This window comes from Amblyraja radiata, chromosome 3 (genome assembly GCF_010909765.2).
Source record: "Amblyraja radiata isolate CabotCenter1 chromosome 3, sAmbRad1.1.pri, whole genome shotgun sequence".
Classification (NCBI taxonomy): domain Eukaryota; kingdom Metazoa; phylum Chordata; class Chondrichthyes; order Rajiformes; family Rajidae; genus Amblyraja; species Amblyraja radiata.
This window is the reverse complement of record NC_045958.1, coordinates 77,524,839-77,541,609: the sequence shown is the minus strand read 5'-3', so window position 1 is coordinate 77,541,609 and position 16,771 is coordinate 77,524,839. Positions and strand designations below refer to the sequence as shown.

The 16,771-nt window shown below is 41.6% G+C and overlaps 1 protein-coding gene across 5 annotated transcripts in view; it reads left to right on the top strand.

Annotated features, from left to right (window-relative positions):
* Window positions 1–16,771, top strand: part of svep1 (sushi, von Willebrand factor type A, EGF and pentraxin domain containing 1) — a 159,876-nt gene that overhangs the window by 42,030 nt on the left and 101,075 nt on the right. For 4 of the 5 annotated variants that reach the window (XM_033018157.1, XM_033018158.1, XM_033018156.1 and 1 more), the window contains exons 4-7: window positions 8,340–8,498; window positions 10,021–10,200; window positions 12,396–12,575; window positions 15,808–16,005. In XM_033018157.1, the coding sequence (XP_032874048.1) occupies window positions 8,340–8,498; window positions 10,021–10,200; window positions 12,396–12,575; window positions 15,808–16,005 (717 nt within the window). Of the gene's footprint in view, window positions 1–384; window positions 389–474; window positions 479–8,339; window positions 8,499–10,020; window positions 10,201–12,395; window positions 12,576–15,807; window positions 16,006–16,771 lie in introns of those variants that run through there. The other variant, XM_033018159.1, reaches the window with a different exon arrangement.

The following is a 16,771-nucleotide window of genomic DNA, read 5'->3' as shown; positions in this document are numbered from 1 at the left end:
CATGCAAACTTCATTTTACCATGTCCCCATTATTCCACCGTCCTTTGGACATTTTCAACAGAGTCATATAATTTGGTAGGAAAAATGAAGACAGGCAAAATAATATACGAGCACAATTCCAAATGAGTGCAGAAACCGGGAGAACTGTGTATATGTGCAGGGGCGGAAAACCCGGGGGGGCCAGAGGGGACACGTCCCCCCCCATGTTTTGAGAGGTTGGCGACATCCCCGCCAGGTTAACCTGCCTGGGCTTGCAGGAAATATGGCCAGCGCGGAGAAGCAGCGCTGCAATCCCGTCAGTCCAGACAGGGCTGTAGTTAACCCGGTGAGACAGGCAGTTGAGCTGCATTTAGCGCTGGATTGAGCCTCCGAAGCTTCGCGCGAGTGTGTGCATGCGTGCGCGGCCGCCAAAAAATTGTGTCCCCCGTCCACTCCATGTTTTGATAATGAGTTCCGTTCTTGTATATGTGCAAGACAGGTCCTCGGTTTTATCAACAAAGCTGTGGAGTTCAAAACTAGGAGGTTCTGTTCTACCTCTATAAAAAATCTAGCTGAGTTTTGTTCAGCAGATCATAGGAATTGTGTGAATTCTGTGAATTCAGGAAACGTTTGGTGGAAAGGTTCAGAGATGAGGAAGTTCCATTATAGGAAACGCCAGGATTGTTCTCGTTTGAGGAGGGAAAGTTTAGATGTGATTTGATGGAAGTATTCAAGGTCATGAGAGTTTAGGCAGAGCAAACAAGGAATATTTTCTATTGGCAGAAGGGTTGAGAACAAGAGAATACAGATTTAAGGAATTTTCTGAATGAATTGGGCAAAAAGCAGAGGGTTATCCCGACTTTGCTTGAATGTGCGGGGAAAGAGATTTGATCGTGGTTTGGAGAAGCATATGTGGATGGAAACCTGAGGGAGAATATAATTGCAGGGATTATGTAGAAAAAGTCAGACAATAAAACTGAATGGATTACATCTGCAAGATGCTAGCATGAGTTCCGTGAACATCATTGGCAATGCCAGTATTTAATACCCTCTCCTAAACGACCCTAATCCAAGCACACAGTTAAGAGTCCACTCTACTGATGTGGCAAGTTTTTAATATAATATCCTGAAAGTCATTAATGGAAGAAATACATTTTTTTATAATCTGTGCTTTACCATTACTGAGAGTTTCTTTTTTAATTCCATATTTTCAAATTACTTGAATTCAGAAATCCTTTGCTACCCTGGTGAAATGCAAACTTGTCTCTCTGGACCTAATTTCCAAACTGGCTGCCAGTCCAGTAACATAATTACTGCTCCATTCTGTGAGGTACAGTGGTACAGTGATTATCATGTGTTCCAAGTTATTAATAGAACACTGCAATAATTTCGGCCCGAAACGTTGCCTATTTCCTTCGCTCCATAGATGCTGCTGCACCCGCTGAGTTTCTCCAGCTTTTTTGTGTAACTGCAATACAATATCTGGATTTGCGCAAATATCCAGCATAGTTTGGATTAAATTAGAACAGTAGCATTGTACGTTTAATGAATCCATATTCCAGTATGGGATAACTTTCCCATTGGAATGAAGATGAATACATGAGCGTCCTGTCAGGAAAACATACAAGGCTTGGAGATTCTTTAACGCAACTCTGCTTCACATTTCTGCAACTATATTCATCATGTCTTTCACCCTGATTATTTGTGCTGCTGTTGTTGTCCCCTTTCCAAATGGCCTGCACCAAGGCTTTGAAATGGCTGCTGTTACTTGGCCTATGTGATACCATATAGGTGCCAACTGTGATCGCTCTCGCTACATCCAGCAGTGTGAGGCACCATCGAAGGGCTATCACAGTGGCTGAACGATTCTGGATAATAGTGGCCCCATTATGGGGGCCTGCGAGCTTTGCTTGCAAGAGCATCAATATTGGCTCATCAATGGAAAAGTTGGCTAATGAGACAGCCCAATCGTTACAGAATACAAGCCAAGCTTTTAAGGACATCATGGCTGAGTTGGTAGCAATTCGTACTGTGGCACTTCAGAACCGGTTAGCATTAGACTTTCTGTTGGCTAAGGAAGGTGGTACTTGTGCCATCATTGGTCAGGAGTGTTGTACATACATTCCTGATTCATCTGATCTTGTTGAAACCTCCAAAAGAAATCTTGTCGCCGGGCGACTAGACTGACATCTTACATTTGTTTTCCAGACATTTTATTTAGCACAGTCTCAGTTCATTAATTCAATGCATCATTAATAAATAAATTGAATCATTCATTCATTCATTCGGAACTGTTAGCTTTTATACAGAATTCGACCCTTGTAGTTGTGCACACGCTCTAATTTCTTAGCCGTAACAACAGCTGTGTCAACCGGACCGTGCAGTAGCAGGTGAAGACGGGCTCGCTGGAGCAGACCAGCGGCATCGGCGTCTAGTTTATAAATGAAATGACACAAGGTGCTGGAGTAACTCAACAGACTGGATCAGTCTAAAGAAGGGTCCCGACCCAAAACTTCACTTATCCATGTTCTCCAGAGATGCTGCCTAACGTTGAGTTTCTCCAGTGCTTTGTGTATACCTGTTTATTAACCAAATAGTTTTACTACATACAATGATAATACATCGCTCGGTTATAATGGGTAATCGGCAAGAACGGACACCATTTCCCTCCCTATGATCTGTTATAACAAGGCTTTACTGGATATGCACAAGTCTGGTGAGGTTCATGTACAATGAAAATCTTGCTTGAAGCTTTATAATGGGCATGTGGAGTCAGACAACATAGAAAAACATAAATTATACATCAATTACACAAATTCTACAAGGGGTGAAAAGAAAAAAACTGCAAAAAAAAATAAGACATTAGTGCAAAACATAATTATAAAACAACTCAATGGTGGTGCAAGAGGCAGCCATTGTGTCGTGTTGCTGAGGTAGGATCAGGGCTGGCAGGTTCAAAAATGAGATGGAGTAGCTGTTACTGAAACATAGAAACATAGAAAATAGGTGCAGGAGTAGGCCATTGGCCCTTCAAGCCTGCACCGCCATTCAATATGATCATGGCTGATCATCCAACTCAGTATCCCGTACCTGCCTTCTCTCCATACCCCCTGATCCCTTTAGCCACAAGGGCCACATCTAACTCCCTCTTAAATATAGCCAATGAACTGGCCTCAACTACCTTCTGTGGCAGAGAGTTCCAGAGACTCACCACTCTATGTGTGAAAAATGTTTTTCTCATCTCTGTCCTAAAGGATTTCCCCTTTATCCTTAAACTGTGACCCCTTGTCCTGGACTTCCCCAACATCGGGAACAATCTTCCTGCATCTAGCCTGTCCAACCCCTTAAGAATTTTGTAAGTTTCTATAAGATTGACCTGCTGAGTGCCCCCCAGCCCCCCCTGGACTGTCTCCCTCGGATGGTCACGACACACAGCTTATTTATTTATTTTACTTTTCTTTTTCATCGGTTGGAGCTGCATACTAAATCTCGTTGCACTGACGTGAAATGACAATAAAAGATATTATTATTATTATTATTATTAAGGATGACCATGTTTCCATTACAGTCCTCCGCTCTACCAACTGAGCTACCGAAGGAAGCTGGTGGTTTGTTGACTTCATGATTCTTTACCCCCTGCCTATTGGTAGAGCGAGGCGTGGGCATAGCCCAGATAGAGGTGAATCCTTGATGATAGATGCCGCCATCTTGTGGCAGTGTCTCATGTAGATGCCATTATCATTTGGGCATATGCTGTTCCCATGTACCTCTGACCTTTTCCTTTAACAGCACAGCTTGAATATTCTTAAATGTCCTGGTGGTATCTATTTCAATAGCTAACTATAAACATTATATATTCCACAGCCTTGCAACGTGTGTAAAAGGGTTTCTCCTCCCTCTCTCTCTCTCTCTCTCTTTTTTTTGTTCTTGACCTCAAAGTCATCGAAGTAAAATATGTCACTTTGTTCCACCCTTTCATTATTTTGTAATCAGTAATGTTCCAATGCAAAGTAGCACCTGTTACTGAGATTTTTAGGAATCAAAGAAAACCTATCAGTTTGAATCGGCAGCCATCCGACTCAAGAGTGCAACCCAAGGAACCATGGCTGGCACTGATCCAAACCGGAGCAACTAATTAAGTTCTGCTCAGGATCCATAATCAGCAAATTGAACGTGCAGCTTTCCAAGATCGACAACAGTGGTGATTGCAAAATCTTCTCTCCGTAGTGTCCCTAGTCAACTTAGCTATTTAGGATACAAGTTTAAAGGAAGTGAAACAGAGCTTTTTAGTTGATGAACACAGAAAAGTCAGCCAAGATATTCAGAACCTGTTTAGCTTTCTTTCATTGAACGCAACAGAACAAACATACATATACAGGCCAAGATAAGAATCAAACTTAAAAGGATGGCACAAGCCTTCAGATGAAACTGGTCTGGAACCAATTAAGCAGCAGCTTTGATCAACATGAGATTTTACTTTCAATCCAGAACACCCATGGCTTGACAGATCAACACTGAACGGGGCACTGGGAAATGAGTTGTTTTTTAGAAAGCAACTGTGATTTGTTATTGAAGTTAAACCATTTGAAGCAATCGTCAACTTAATGTGATTTGGAGTTAATTAGACCGGAATACTTAACTCAGCTATGTCTAAAATCTAAGTGATTTTCCACACTGGTTCTGATGAATGTGTTTTATTAGTGCAGGCTTTGTGCAATTTTGTTTAAAGGTTTACCAAAGTTTATTGAAGGAATGCAATAAAAGCGCAGGAGAATGGATTTTCATGTACATACCACATTTTATTTTTTTCTGGTTCTCCACGTTTAAAAAGAACGAGAAGTAGAGCCTTTGGTATTATTTAAGAAACATAGCAGGCATTAAACACAATAAGCACCCACAGACTGCATTTAATAATGACAAAATAACTATTTTTTAATACATAAAGTACTGGAGAAACTTAGTGGGTCCGACAGCATCACTGGAGAACATGGATAGGCGACGTTTCGGGTCGGGACCCTTCTTCAGACTGGTGCTCCAGCACTTCGTATTGTGCAGAAGATTCCAGCATCTGCAGTTCCTTGTTGGCGATTTAGAGTCCTACAGCCCCATTATGCCTGCTCACACACAAAGACACTGCTTGGACCTGGCATGAACAACAACAGACAGCATTTGACACTCTTAAACGGCAGATGTCGGCCACCACTACTCTAGCGTACGTTGATCATAGACTACCTGGTACACTTACATGTGATGCCTCACAACATGGCCTGGGCGCTGCATGCCTTCAAACTGATGGCCATGGCAATAAGCCTGTTGCCTATGCCTCGCGCACCATGTCTGACACAGAACAACGATACGCCCAAATCGAAAAGGAATTACTAGCGGTTGTTTTTGCCTGCAAAAAGTTCAACGATTTCATCTTTGGTCGCACAGTTACAGTTGAAACTGACCACCAACCTCTTATCAGCATTTTCAATAAACCCATTCATAGATCTCCAGCGTGCCTACAACGGAAGTTACTACAACTTCAGAAATATGACATCGTCCTCACCTACAAACGTGTAAAGGATATGCACCTGGCGGACACTCTTTCATGCGCACCTCGGAAAACCTGCGAGGATCTACCCTCACCGGGTGATGACTTTATCATGATGTCGGTATCCTTCATCCCTTCATCATGGATGGAGGACGTAGTTGCCCACACTGCCACCGACAAGACCCTACTGTCCCTGACCTCTGTCATTAAGCGTGGCTGGCCAGACAAGCACTACAACGTTCCTTTGCCAGTCCGACCTTTCTTCCCTGTTCGGGATGAATTAGTGCTACAAGACGGGATGGTTTTAAAAGGACACAAGGCCGTGGTTCCTGCTTCGCTACTTCACCAGTATTTTGACTGTCCATGCAGGACACCCAGGCTCTGAAGCCACTGTTTCACAGGCAAAAAGCATGTTTTACTGGCCTGGCATGGCCGAATACATCAACGACAATGTGGCAGCTTGTGCTGTGTGTAATAGCATGGCACCTCATCAACAAAAGCAACCACTTCTGCCACATCCTGTACCTGCGCGCCATAGTCTACAGTGGCAGCTGATTTATTTGAGTGGCACGGCAAGCAGTACCTGGTGCTTATGGATTCATATTCAGGATGGTTGGACATTGATTTTCTCAGTAGCCCCACTTCCAGTGGCGTGATTTCAAAATTATCTCGTCATTTTTCAATCCATGGATCTCCAGGCAAGCTGTTGACTGACAATGGCAGCCAGTTCACCAGCCAACAATTCGGAGAGTTTGCAAGACAATGGAATTTTCACCACATCACCAGCAGCCCTGAGTATCCACAGTCTAATGGACTGGCTGAACGGGCTGTCCGGATTGCAAAACAACTCATGGAGCGCTCTCACACGGCCAAATCTGATGTATTCCTGGATTTGCTCAACTTACGCAACATTTCCCGTGACCCTGCCTTGGGTTCCCCAGCTCAACGACTATTGTCAAGGCAGACCCGTACCCCGTTGCCCGTCACAGAACAAATGTTAATCCCACTTCTGACACCATGTCAATTTAGAGTCCTGGTGATAATAAAGACATGCCATATCAGGTTATACACTGTTTATTCAGGATAAACAATTACAAGTTCTCACTTGAGAGTTTACTTCAGACTACCGAGTGCAGTAGACCGCGCCGCTAATAAGCTAGTGGGCGTAACTACAAAAGCAGGACTCATAACACGAGCCATTAATCTACACTTGTGGAAATTGTTAATGATGTGCAATAAGGGAATGAAGAGATAAATATTGACCATAACACTGCTTCAATATAGTATAGTTTCCTTTCAAATACACCTTACAGAGAGGTTTTCAGAAGAACATCTCCACCAAATGTCAGTGGTCTGACAGCATAGCACTTTGTCCTCACTGTGCTAAATTGTCAACCTCCTTTTATTGAACTCAGATTTCTGGAGAAGGACTTGAACTCACAACCCTCTGACTCAGAAGTGATTGTGTCATAATATTAAGCCAGAACTTACATCATGTACAATCATGTAATAAATACTCCTTTGGTATATTGGATTTCAATTGATCCCTGTGATTTTCCACATAAAGATCAAGGTATATAGTGAAATATCCTTTTAAAATTAAAATGTATTAATTTTTATTACTTCAAAATCCATTTTATTAGAAACATTAATGAAAAAATTATAATATTGCAACATAGTTTGTTTTTTTTGTGTCACAGTTCATTGTCGAAATTGTAGTTAAGAACACAATGTTCACTCACACCTCAGACATAAAAAGTTCAGAATAATTTACAACAGGATTAGATTTTAAATATTTCAATTTCTCTGCAGACCACTGTTTTCCTTTGCCTAAACTACACACAATGCAGCCTACAAAGGAGTGATGAATTATTGCCAGCGATTTCTGCATTAAATTATAACATTGACATGTTGCTGCTATCAGATTGTACTGTACTGTATTGTAGGCTGCAGCACTGATAGGTTTGCTGGGTTTATAATTGCAAAATCCTGGGCCAATTTACTCCAATAAAGATTCCCTAGTAAAGGTGATATACATATACCTTGACTGAAATTGTTTCACGATTTCAATCTAGTATTCTTAAATTTTACTTGGTGAGGCTGCACATGTGTTCTGTTTGATCATAATGCTATATGAAAAATGCCATAAAATTGGAAAGAGAGCAGAAAAGATTTATGAGGGTGGTGCCAGGACTTGAGGGACAACCCTTGGGAGAGGTTGGGCAGACTGGGACTTTATTCCTGACAGGGTAGGAAAGCGAGTGTTGGTCCTATAGAGATGTATAAAGTCATGAGTGGCATAGATAGGGTGATAAGACATTGGGACAGACACATGGATAGGAAAGTGTTCAAAAGGGAACTGCAGATGCTGGAATATCGAAGGTACACAAAATTGCTGGGGAAACTCAGCGGGTGCAGCAGCATCTATGGAGCGAAGGAAATAGGCGACGTTTCGGGCCGAAACGTCGCCTATTTCCTTCGCTCCATAGATGCTGCTGCACCCGCTGAGTTTCCCCAGCAATTTTATGTACCATGGATAGGAAAGGTTGAAGGATATGAGCGGATCGCAGGCAAATGGGATTACTGTAGCTTAGATGAGGAATATTGGTTAGCATAGATGAGTTGGGCCATAGGATCTGTTTCCATGCTGTATGACTCTAATTGCCTGTGTATGTACATTCAATTCAACATTGATTTTTTTTTATGACTACCAGCTGGTAACAATGAAAACAGAACAGGGATTCTGTTTGAAGGATCGTTTCTTTGTAAACGTGTGGTTCGTATCTGAAGCAATTTACATTTACAATCTGTTTCTTTACTCCAGCTTGCCCTCCTGGGACCTACAAGTCGGAAGGGAAGCCGGGGGGCATTAGCACCTGCCTTAAATGTCCCGGCGAGCACGATACCTCCCTACCAGGAAGCACCTCCATCGCGGACTGCGTCTGCAAGCAAGGGTACAGACTTGTCGGGCAGGTGTGTCAAGGTGAGTCATGGGGAGGACATGGCATGAAGCCCTTCATGACAACATTCACCGCAGCATCCATATAATCTTGTACATTGGGTCCAAGGTTGCCAGGTTTCCAGGCTTATCCTGGAATTGTACTCTTGGGACACTGCTGCTAAACATACCTGGAGGGAAAAATCTAATTGAAACTGCAGAATATTGTGCTTTTATTTCATTTTCTTGGAAGATTTTGATTTATGAGTGATTGAATTACTGTTAACAGCAGCATTGTGGCCCAATGGTGCTGCCCCACAGCTACGGTGATCCAGGTTCAGTCCTGACTCTCTGTGCTCTCTTATCTGGAGGCATGTTCTCCTCGTGACTATGTGGGTTCCTTCTGGGTACTGCGGTTTCCTGGAATCCGGAGGTAGGAAAGAACCAGAACAAAGTAGGGCTGGCAATAAATGTCCAAGGATGGATGGAGCACAAAATGACCCATTGCTGGCTGGGGAAGTGAGGATAACAAAGGGATATGGGGATGCGATCAGTGGAATTATTAGGACTACTAGGGTGGGGGTGGGAGTGAGGGGCGGGGGGAGGGGGGGGGGGGGGGGGGGGGGGGGGGGGGGGGGGGGACGTGAGGGAATGCACAGGTTACATGAAGTTAGAGAAATAATTTCATACCACGAGGTTGTAAGTTGCTATGTGATTCCCTTTCCAGTTGGTTGTGGGTAGTCAGTGTTCCTGCAGAATAAACCAGTGGTGCATGTGGGAGTGTGGGGCAGTGAGAGCCCAGAGGTCTTGCAGTGGAACGTCCAGGAATGTATTAAACCTAGACAGTACAATATTGAATTGAAAAACCATCAGAAATTATGTTGTTGTCTATTATATAGCTGATTTTCTCTCTGTGAAACTATGAATGTGGATCCCAATAGATAAATGGGTTCAGTTTCATTAATTTTTTCAATATTTTGATAACAATCCAGTAATCAGTAGACACCAGCAATGTTTTATGTAATGCTAACCAGTAGTGGATGGGTGAAATATGTTGACTTTTGTTTAACCAACAATGGATGGTGTAGAAAGGAACTGCAGATGATGGTTTAAACCGAAGATAGGCACAAAATGCTGCAGTAACTCAGCGGGACAGGCAGCATCTGTAGAGAGTAGGAATGGGTGACGTTTCGGGACAAGACCCTTCTTCAGACTGAAAGTTACGGGAAAGGGAAACGAGAGGTATTGATGATGATCTAGAGAGATATAGAGCAAATGAATGAGAGATATGCAAAAAATGAACAATGATGAAGGAAACAAGCCATTGTTAGCTGTTTGCTAGGTGAGAACGAAAAGCTGGTGTGACTTGGGTGGAAGAGGGATGGAGAGAGAAGAAATGCAGCGGTTACTTGAAGTTAAATAAATTAATCTTCATCCCCCTGGGTTGTAAACTGCCCAAGTGAAATATGAGATGCTGTTTCTCCAATTTGTGATGTGTTGCGTTCCTCAGTGCTTAACCAGTGATCGACGAGTTAATGTGTTCATTTTTCTTTTGGACGATGAGCAGTGGTCGAGTGCCCCATGTTACAGCCACCTCCAAATGGTTACTTCATACAGAACATGTGTAATAACCTATACAATTCTGCATGTGGAATACGGTGCCGGCTGGGCTTTGATCTCGAGGGAAGCAGCATCCGCCTGTGTCAAACTAATGGCCTCTGGTCAGGTTCAGACCCCGAATGCAGAGGTAACTATTTAAATAAAGATCTTGCAATAAACTTTCATTCCTTTAAACCTGTTATTATCAATTAGCACTTCATGGTTATTATTTGGTTTAAATTACAGGATATCTCCACCTAAAACATATTTGTGAAAGCTACTGAGAACCCTGTTATATTACACCACAATAGAGAGAAAGTTTATACTCCAACACTAAAGATCTAGTGTGTAAAGATTCAGTTCCTTAATCATGTGGCACTGAAGGAGGCCATTGGGCTCCCAGTGCCTGTGCTGGCTCTTTGAAAGAGCAATCCAACTAGTCCCCAGCCCTGCAAATTGTAGGTTTCAAGTTAAATCCAATTCTCCTTGAAAATCAATTTTGGCACTTCAAATCCACGGCACTTTCAGGCAGAGCTTTCAAAATCTCTCAACAATATGCAGAAACCAGGAAATGCAGATGCTGGTTAATACACAAAAGGACACAAAGTACTGGAGTAATTCGGCAGGTCAGGCAGCATCTCTGCAAAACGTGGATAGGTGATGGTTCGGGTCAAGACCCAAAGTGTGAAGAAGAGTATCAACACAAAATGTCACCTATCAATGATCTCCAGAGATGCTGCCTGACCTGCTAAGTTACTCCAGCACTGTGTGGCCTTTTGTCTTTCAACAAGCAGCTCAAAGAAAGATTTATTCTTCCAACACCTCAGGCTCACCTTAGTTCTTTCCTTTGGTACTGACTCGCCTGCCAGTGGAATCAATTCTTCCCATCAACACAATCATTAAACCCATTTACAATTTTAATCATTTTGCTTTAACCTTCCCTGAATCTTCTCTGAAGAGAGTGAGGCCAGTTTCTCTAGACTCACCCCATGTAACTTCATCCCTAGTATTATTTGAATCAATGTCTGCATCAGCCCTTGATGTCTATCCTATAGTATGTTGTTTATATGTTGTGATGCCCAACACACTTTAGAATATACATCAAGGGCCTGGTACTGATGCAGAGAGTGATTAGGATAACACCCCGCTGAACAGAATCAGTGGTTCCTACAATGGTAATGCCTTTGCTATTGTATTTCATGGCTTTATAAATTGCTTTATAAAAGCAATAAATGCTTTATTTGTAATGAGAAAGCTGATGTGTCCCCCGATCCTCTTTTAAAATGAGGTTAACCAGCATTTGCGTATGTGAGCATGAGTGAACGTGCCACAGATGTCAGCTGCATCTCAGTTTACGTCCCAGACTATCTCAGGGTCATGAATTCTTGAGCGCAAGCCACAATCTACTGCAGTGCTGGACCTGATGCTGTTTTACGTGCAGTGATAAATTGGAATGGCAATTATCCTTTCAGGTAGAAAAAGATGGTGGTCGTAGACTCCAACGCCCTTTTTCAAAAGAGAAATGTGGATTTCTTGATTTATGTGCTCTCACATACCACTGAATTTGGTATTATTTGGCTGAGTGGGCCCTTCAAATATAAAAGTTAGGAGCAGAAGGAGATAGATACAAAGAGCTAGAGCAACTCAGCGGGACAGGCTGCATCTCTGGAGAGAAGGAAAGGGTGATGTTTCAGGTCGAGACCCTTCTTCAGGCTCCTTGGGCCCTTAACATAGAAATATAGACATAGAAACATAAAAAATAGGTGCAGGAGTAGGCCATTTGGCCCTTCGAGCCTGCACCGCCATTCAATATGATCATGGCTGATCATCCAACTATGTATCCTGTACCTGCCTTCTCTCCATACCCCCGATACCTTTAGCCACAAGGGCCACATCTAACTCCCTCTTAAATATAGCCAATGAACTGACATCAACTACTTCTGTGGCAGAGAATTCCACAGATTCACCACTCTCTGTGTGAAAAATGTTTTTCTCATCTCGGTCCTAAAAGATTTCCCCCTTATCCTTAACCTTCCTTGCTGACATGATATATCTTTGTCTCTATATTCACATTGTCATAGAGCCATATGGAGTTTCTCCAGTACTTTGTACATCATAATTATTTTTATTTGGTTTCATTCCTGACAATGGAACTAAATATCGGTGCTGAATATAAGTGGCCATCAGTCTATTACTGATCATTTGATCTCACTATTCGTTAAAAAAATGTCTAGCCCAACTCTTTTAAAAACTGCACCTCATTAAAGTAATCCTTTTTATTGTGGTTACCGTATTCATACAGTTTCCGGTTTATTTACTGACTCTCTCCTGCTTTTTGTACAGTTCGCACCTGCCCAAGACTACGTAATCCTGAGCATGGATTTATAAACTGCTCAACCCGTGAGACATCGTACAAGACCATCTGCCGTGTGACCTGTAAGAAGGGCTATGTGTTGGAAGGGAGGTCAAAGCTGACTTGTTTGGCCAACATGCTGTGGGATGCGAGGGAACCAAAATGCTCTGGTAAGTCCAGTGAACAATGTGTGGTTGTTGCTGAGCAGAGCCATTACTTTTTAAGTTTTCCAATTATCACCTGTGTCATCTGCAGATGTAACAGCAGAATTTTGATAAATAAATTTGTCAAAAGATGAAGCCTAGAAATCTCTTCAGAGATGCTCGAAAAAAACCGAATGGCTATGAAGTCAAAAATTGGTGTAACTCACAGTGCAACTATTTTTCCCACATTTCACCTGATCTGGTGACACCATTAATGATATCACCTCCTCACCTCATAATGAGATTTTTTATTTCCCCACCTCACTGTAATCAGATGTAATCAGAACTGTAACATTTCCAATCAAGTGAGGGTTTCAACTTTGGTGGTCGGCAAAATGATAATTCACTAACTAACCACCAACTTAGTTTTGTCTGAAATCGTGTGACTTAATGGACCAATGTTCAAAATGGCTGCTTTGCTCTCATTGAGATCTTTGATCTTTGGTAAACCTAAATACCTTGCACGAGCATGACTACTCTGACTATGGATGTGGTGATCAACAAAATACGTGAAGGCATTAATAAACCCATCCCCATGTTTGTAAACATGTTTCTTCCTTTGTAGTACTAATTCAACTTAAGAAAGATGGGAAGATTCAACAATATGTTACTTCACATCATCAGCAGAGTACTCACTATTGATAATGCCAAAACTAGGATCTAAGGGCCTCTGTGTACGGGGTGATCGCTGGTCGGCGCGGACTCGGTGGGCCATACGACCTGTTTCTGTGCTGTATCTCTAAAGCCTAAAGACCTACGGTACAATGTCAGAATATGGTCATTGATCATTAATCTTTTTATACTAATAAGATTGATAAGCTTTTAACACTAGAGTCTGATAATTCATCTTTCTTCTCTGTGATGCTGCAGTTTAGTATAATTCTTACAAATTAATAGGCAACATACATACATTTATACTGTCAGACCAGAATATGACATTTTGCATTCAACTATATTTTAAATTTTTCTTATGTTAAACTGTGCTGAAACTAATTACAAGTTCTTAAACAGAATTGCCACAAGGTAAGCAAAACTCTTCCAGCTCCTTAGGAATGTTACCATTGAATGAATGGGAACGGCCTTTATAGTGCTTTAGCAGTGCTGCTACTTTTAGTCATTTGTATCTCTGATTTGGAAATATATCTTTATCATTTTACTGTCAGGATCTAAATGGTGGAAGACTTGGGGGTAATTCCACCACAAGGATTGCCATGGTTCGAGAAAGCAACTCACTATTCATTACTTTCTCAGGAAGGATTGCCATACCGGCAACTCCAATGTACTATGTGACAATTTTTAAAAGATCTGTGTTTGTACATAGTACCAGATGGGAGATACAGGGGGAATTTGACAAAATCTAGAAAGATACTAGACTAAGTGGGACCCGTTGGGTCCCAGCTTCACACGGGAGGGCTGGTCCCCCAACACAATATTCTACCTCTCCACTAATTCCAAGATTGCTGGCCAGTGTGGGGGAGGGGTGGGGGGGGGGGGGCTTTCTGGAGTGCTAGCATGGGTGTTGAGGGCTGAAGGGACTGGTTGCCAGAGGGCTAGTATGGATATTGTGGGCCGAATGAAATTTTGGGCTGGCAGCTCAGTCACTCAGGCCTGGCAGCTCAGTAACTCAAGTCTGGCAGCTCAGTAACTCAAGCCTGACAGGCTGGCAGCTCAGAAACTGCCAGAAATTCTGCCGAAAACAGGTGAGAGACTGTGAGAGAGAAGGGGGAGAGGGTGGACAATCAATTTTAGACATTTTCATCTTTTTTTACAGTTGCAAAAGGCACACAGTTGCAAAAGGCACACAGTTGCAAAAGGCACACAATTGCAAAAGGCACACATTTCAATAGCCACACAATTGCAAAAGGCACAGTTTAAAAACACATAAGGGGCACTCACAGGTCAGTATTCTCAATGTTCTGTAGATTTCCAGCTCAGACTGAGAGCCGTGACCCTCTCCCCATCTTGCAGAGACTGAGTCACGCCCACATGTCCGGGTTTTATAGCTCCTCCCCTTCCCATCGGAAGAGGTGTGGCCTTCATGGTGTGATTGACAGGAGAGAGATTCTCAACATTTTTTAAACATTAATAAGTCTTTTATTTTTCATCGATGGGAAAGACACCTCTGTCCCTGACAGCTGGAGGGGGACTAAGTAAGGTGGCCAAAAATCACTGCCGTAAGTGGTCGCATTTTTTCTAAAATCAATATACAGTGCAAACAGGAAGTGGTCAAGTTTAAACTTTTAAATATATAGATAATGTATAATTATCAAATAAGCATCAAGGTAGAGATAGGTGAGTTGTGCATATTGTGAGAAAGAAATGGGAAACCACATACTCCTCATACTCATTCATTCAGTAGTAACAGTTCTGAGGAGATGGAAGAACTTTGATAACCCTACGGTATTTTTCTTTAAGAATTTGCATTTAATTTCAGCACTGCATTTACAGTAGTTTCAGCACAGCATTACGTAGGAAAACCTGAAAATACAGTCCTGTGAACCTCACAATTTCAACTTACCTGAAAAGCATTAAGGTTTTAACACTATTTAAAAAAAGCTATTTCCACCTTCCAGTTCCTATAAAATTAATTATATATTAGTTTATATATACTTAAAAAGGTTGTGGATATTCCAGAAAATTTCGACATCTAAAAGGCAAGCTTTTCACTGAATATATGGAATGAGCTGCCGGAAGAAGTACAGTAACTGAGGCAGTATTTAAAAGACACAGACAGGTAAATGAGTAGGAAATGTTTAGAGGGATATGGGCCAAACTCAGGCAAATGGGACTAGCTTAGAAGGGGCATCTTGTTCAGCATGAATGAGTTGGGCTGAAGTATTTGTTTCCATGCTGCATGGTGCCATGACTGGAATGTATTTACAAGAATAGTATGCATAATATCAGAAATTCAATTTTATACCTTCCAAGAAGTCGTCAAGTCACTTTTATTTCTATAGCACATTTAAAAACAACTCTCATTGGCCAAAGTGCTTTACATTGGTGGAGGTACTAACGTGGAGGTTGGGGTTCCTTCCTCCAGAAAAGAGAAGATTGAGGGATGACCTGAAGATATTGCTAAGATTAATATGATAAATATATAGAAGATGCTGGTACTTTATTTCACAAGATTTCCTTATATTTGAGGTTCTGGTTATTGTTGTGGTTATTGCTTATGTTAGTTGTTTCTGCATTTCAACAGAAATCCATTGTCCAGCCATACAAAAGACAGACGGTGCGATGGTAATCCCCCACCTCTGCAGGAAAGCTGCAGTCAAACCCGGGAGCGTGTGCCGTCTCACCTGTCGCCGTGGTTACAGTCTGTCAGGTGTCACGGAAAAAGTCCAATGCACGAGTAATGGCAAATGGAGTCAGAAACTTCACAAAGCCATTTGTCAAGGTATCTATTTGGCATTTTCATGGTATTAAGATACAAGCTTGACTTTTGTAATTTTTCATTCACATGGGTAACCAACATTGTCCTTTGTTCATGGTGCGCATTACGTAGCAATGTTACAAAATTTTGAGATTTTAAAAATCAAGTCTGTAATTTATCCCATCAGATAAAGCATAAAAAGAAGTTTAATTTGACATCTAATTCACTTTCATATCTTCAGTATTAAAAAAGTTATGGCCATTTTCATACTCGGAAATTAGCATCTTGTTCTCTATTGATTTTCCATTGACTTAACACAAAAGCTGTGATCGAGGACAGTCTAAAGCCCACAACTTTATTAAAAATTAAGAGAACTGAAAGAAATTTTCAGTTATTATAGATTGAAGCATTCTGAAACAAATATTATACAATCTTATTTGGATGACCTGAAATTAAAGCATATAATTAGTTAGTTACCCAATTGTAGCTAATTCCAAAATTCAATTACTTGATCTAAACATCTATCCATTTCTTAAGGAAAGATTAACATTTTTAAATAGCCTAAATGTCCAAAGAACATTCAGACACGAATTCACAATAAAACATGACTTTTAAATCTCATTTACATTAATTTATAGGCCAAATGGAAGGAATTTAGTGTTCAATTGCTGTAAATTAATGGCCATTTAAATCAGCTTTCGAGTGGGATCCTGTGGAACTCTGTGGAACGCGCTGGTTTGGAACGTTCCAATTGCAGTGAATTTGTACCCCATATGCCCAGAAAAATACT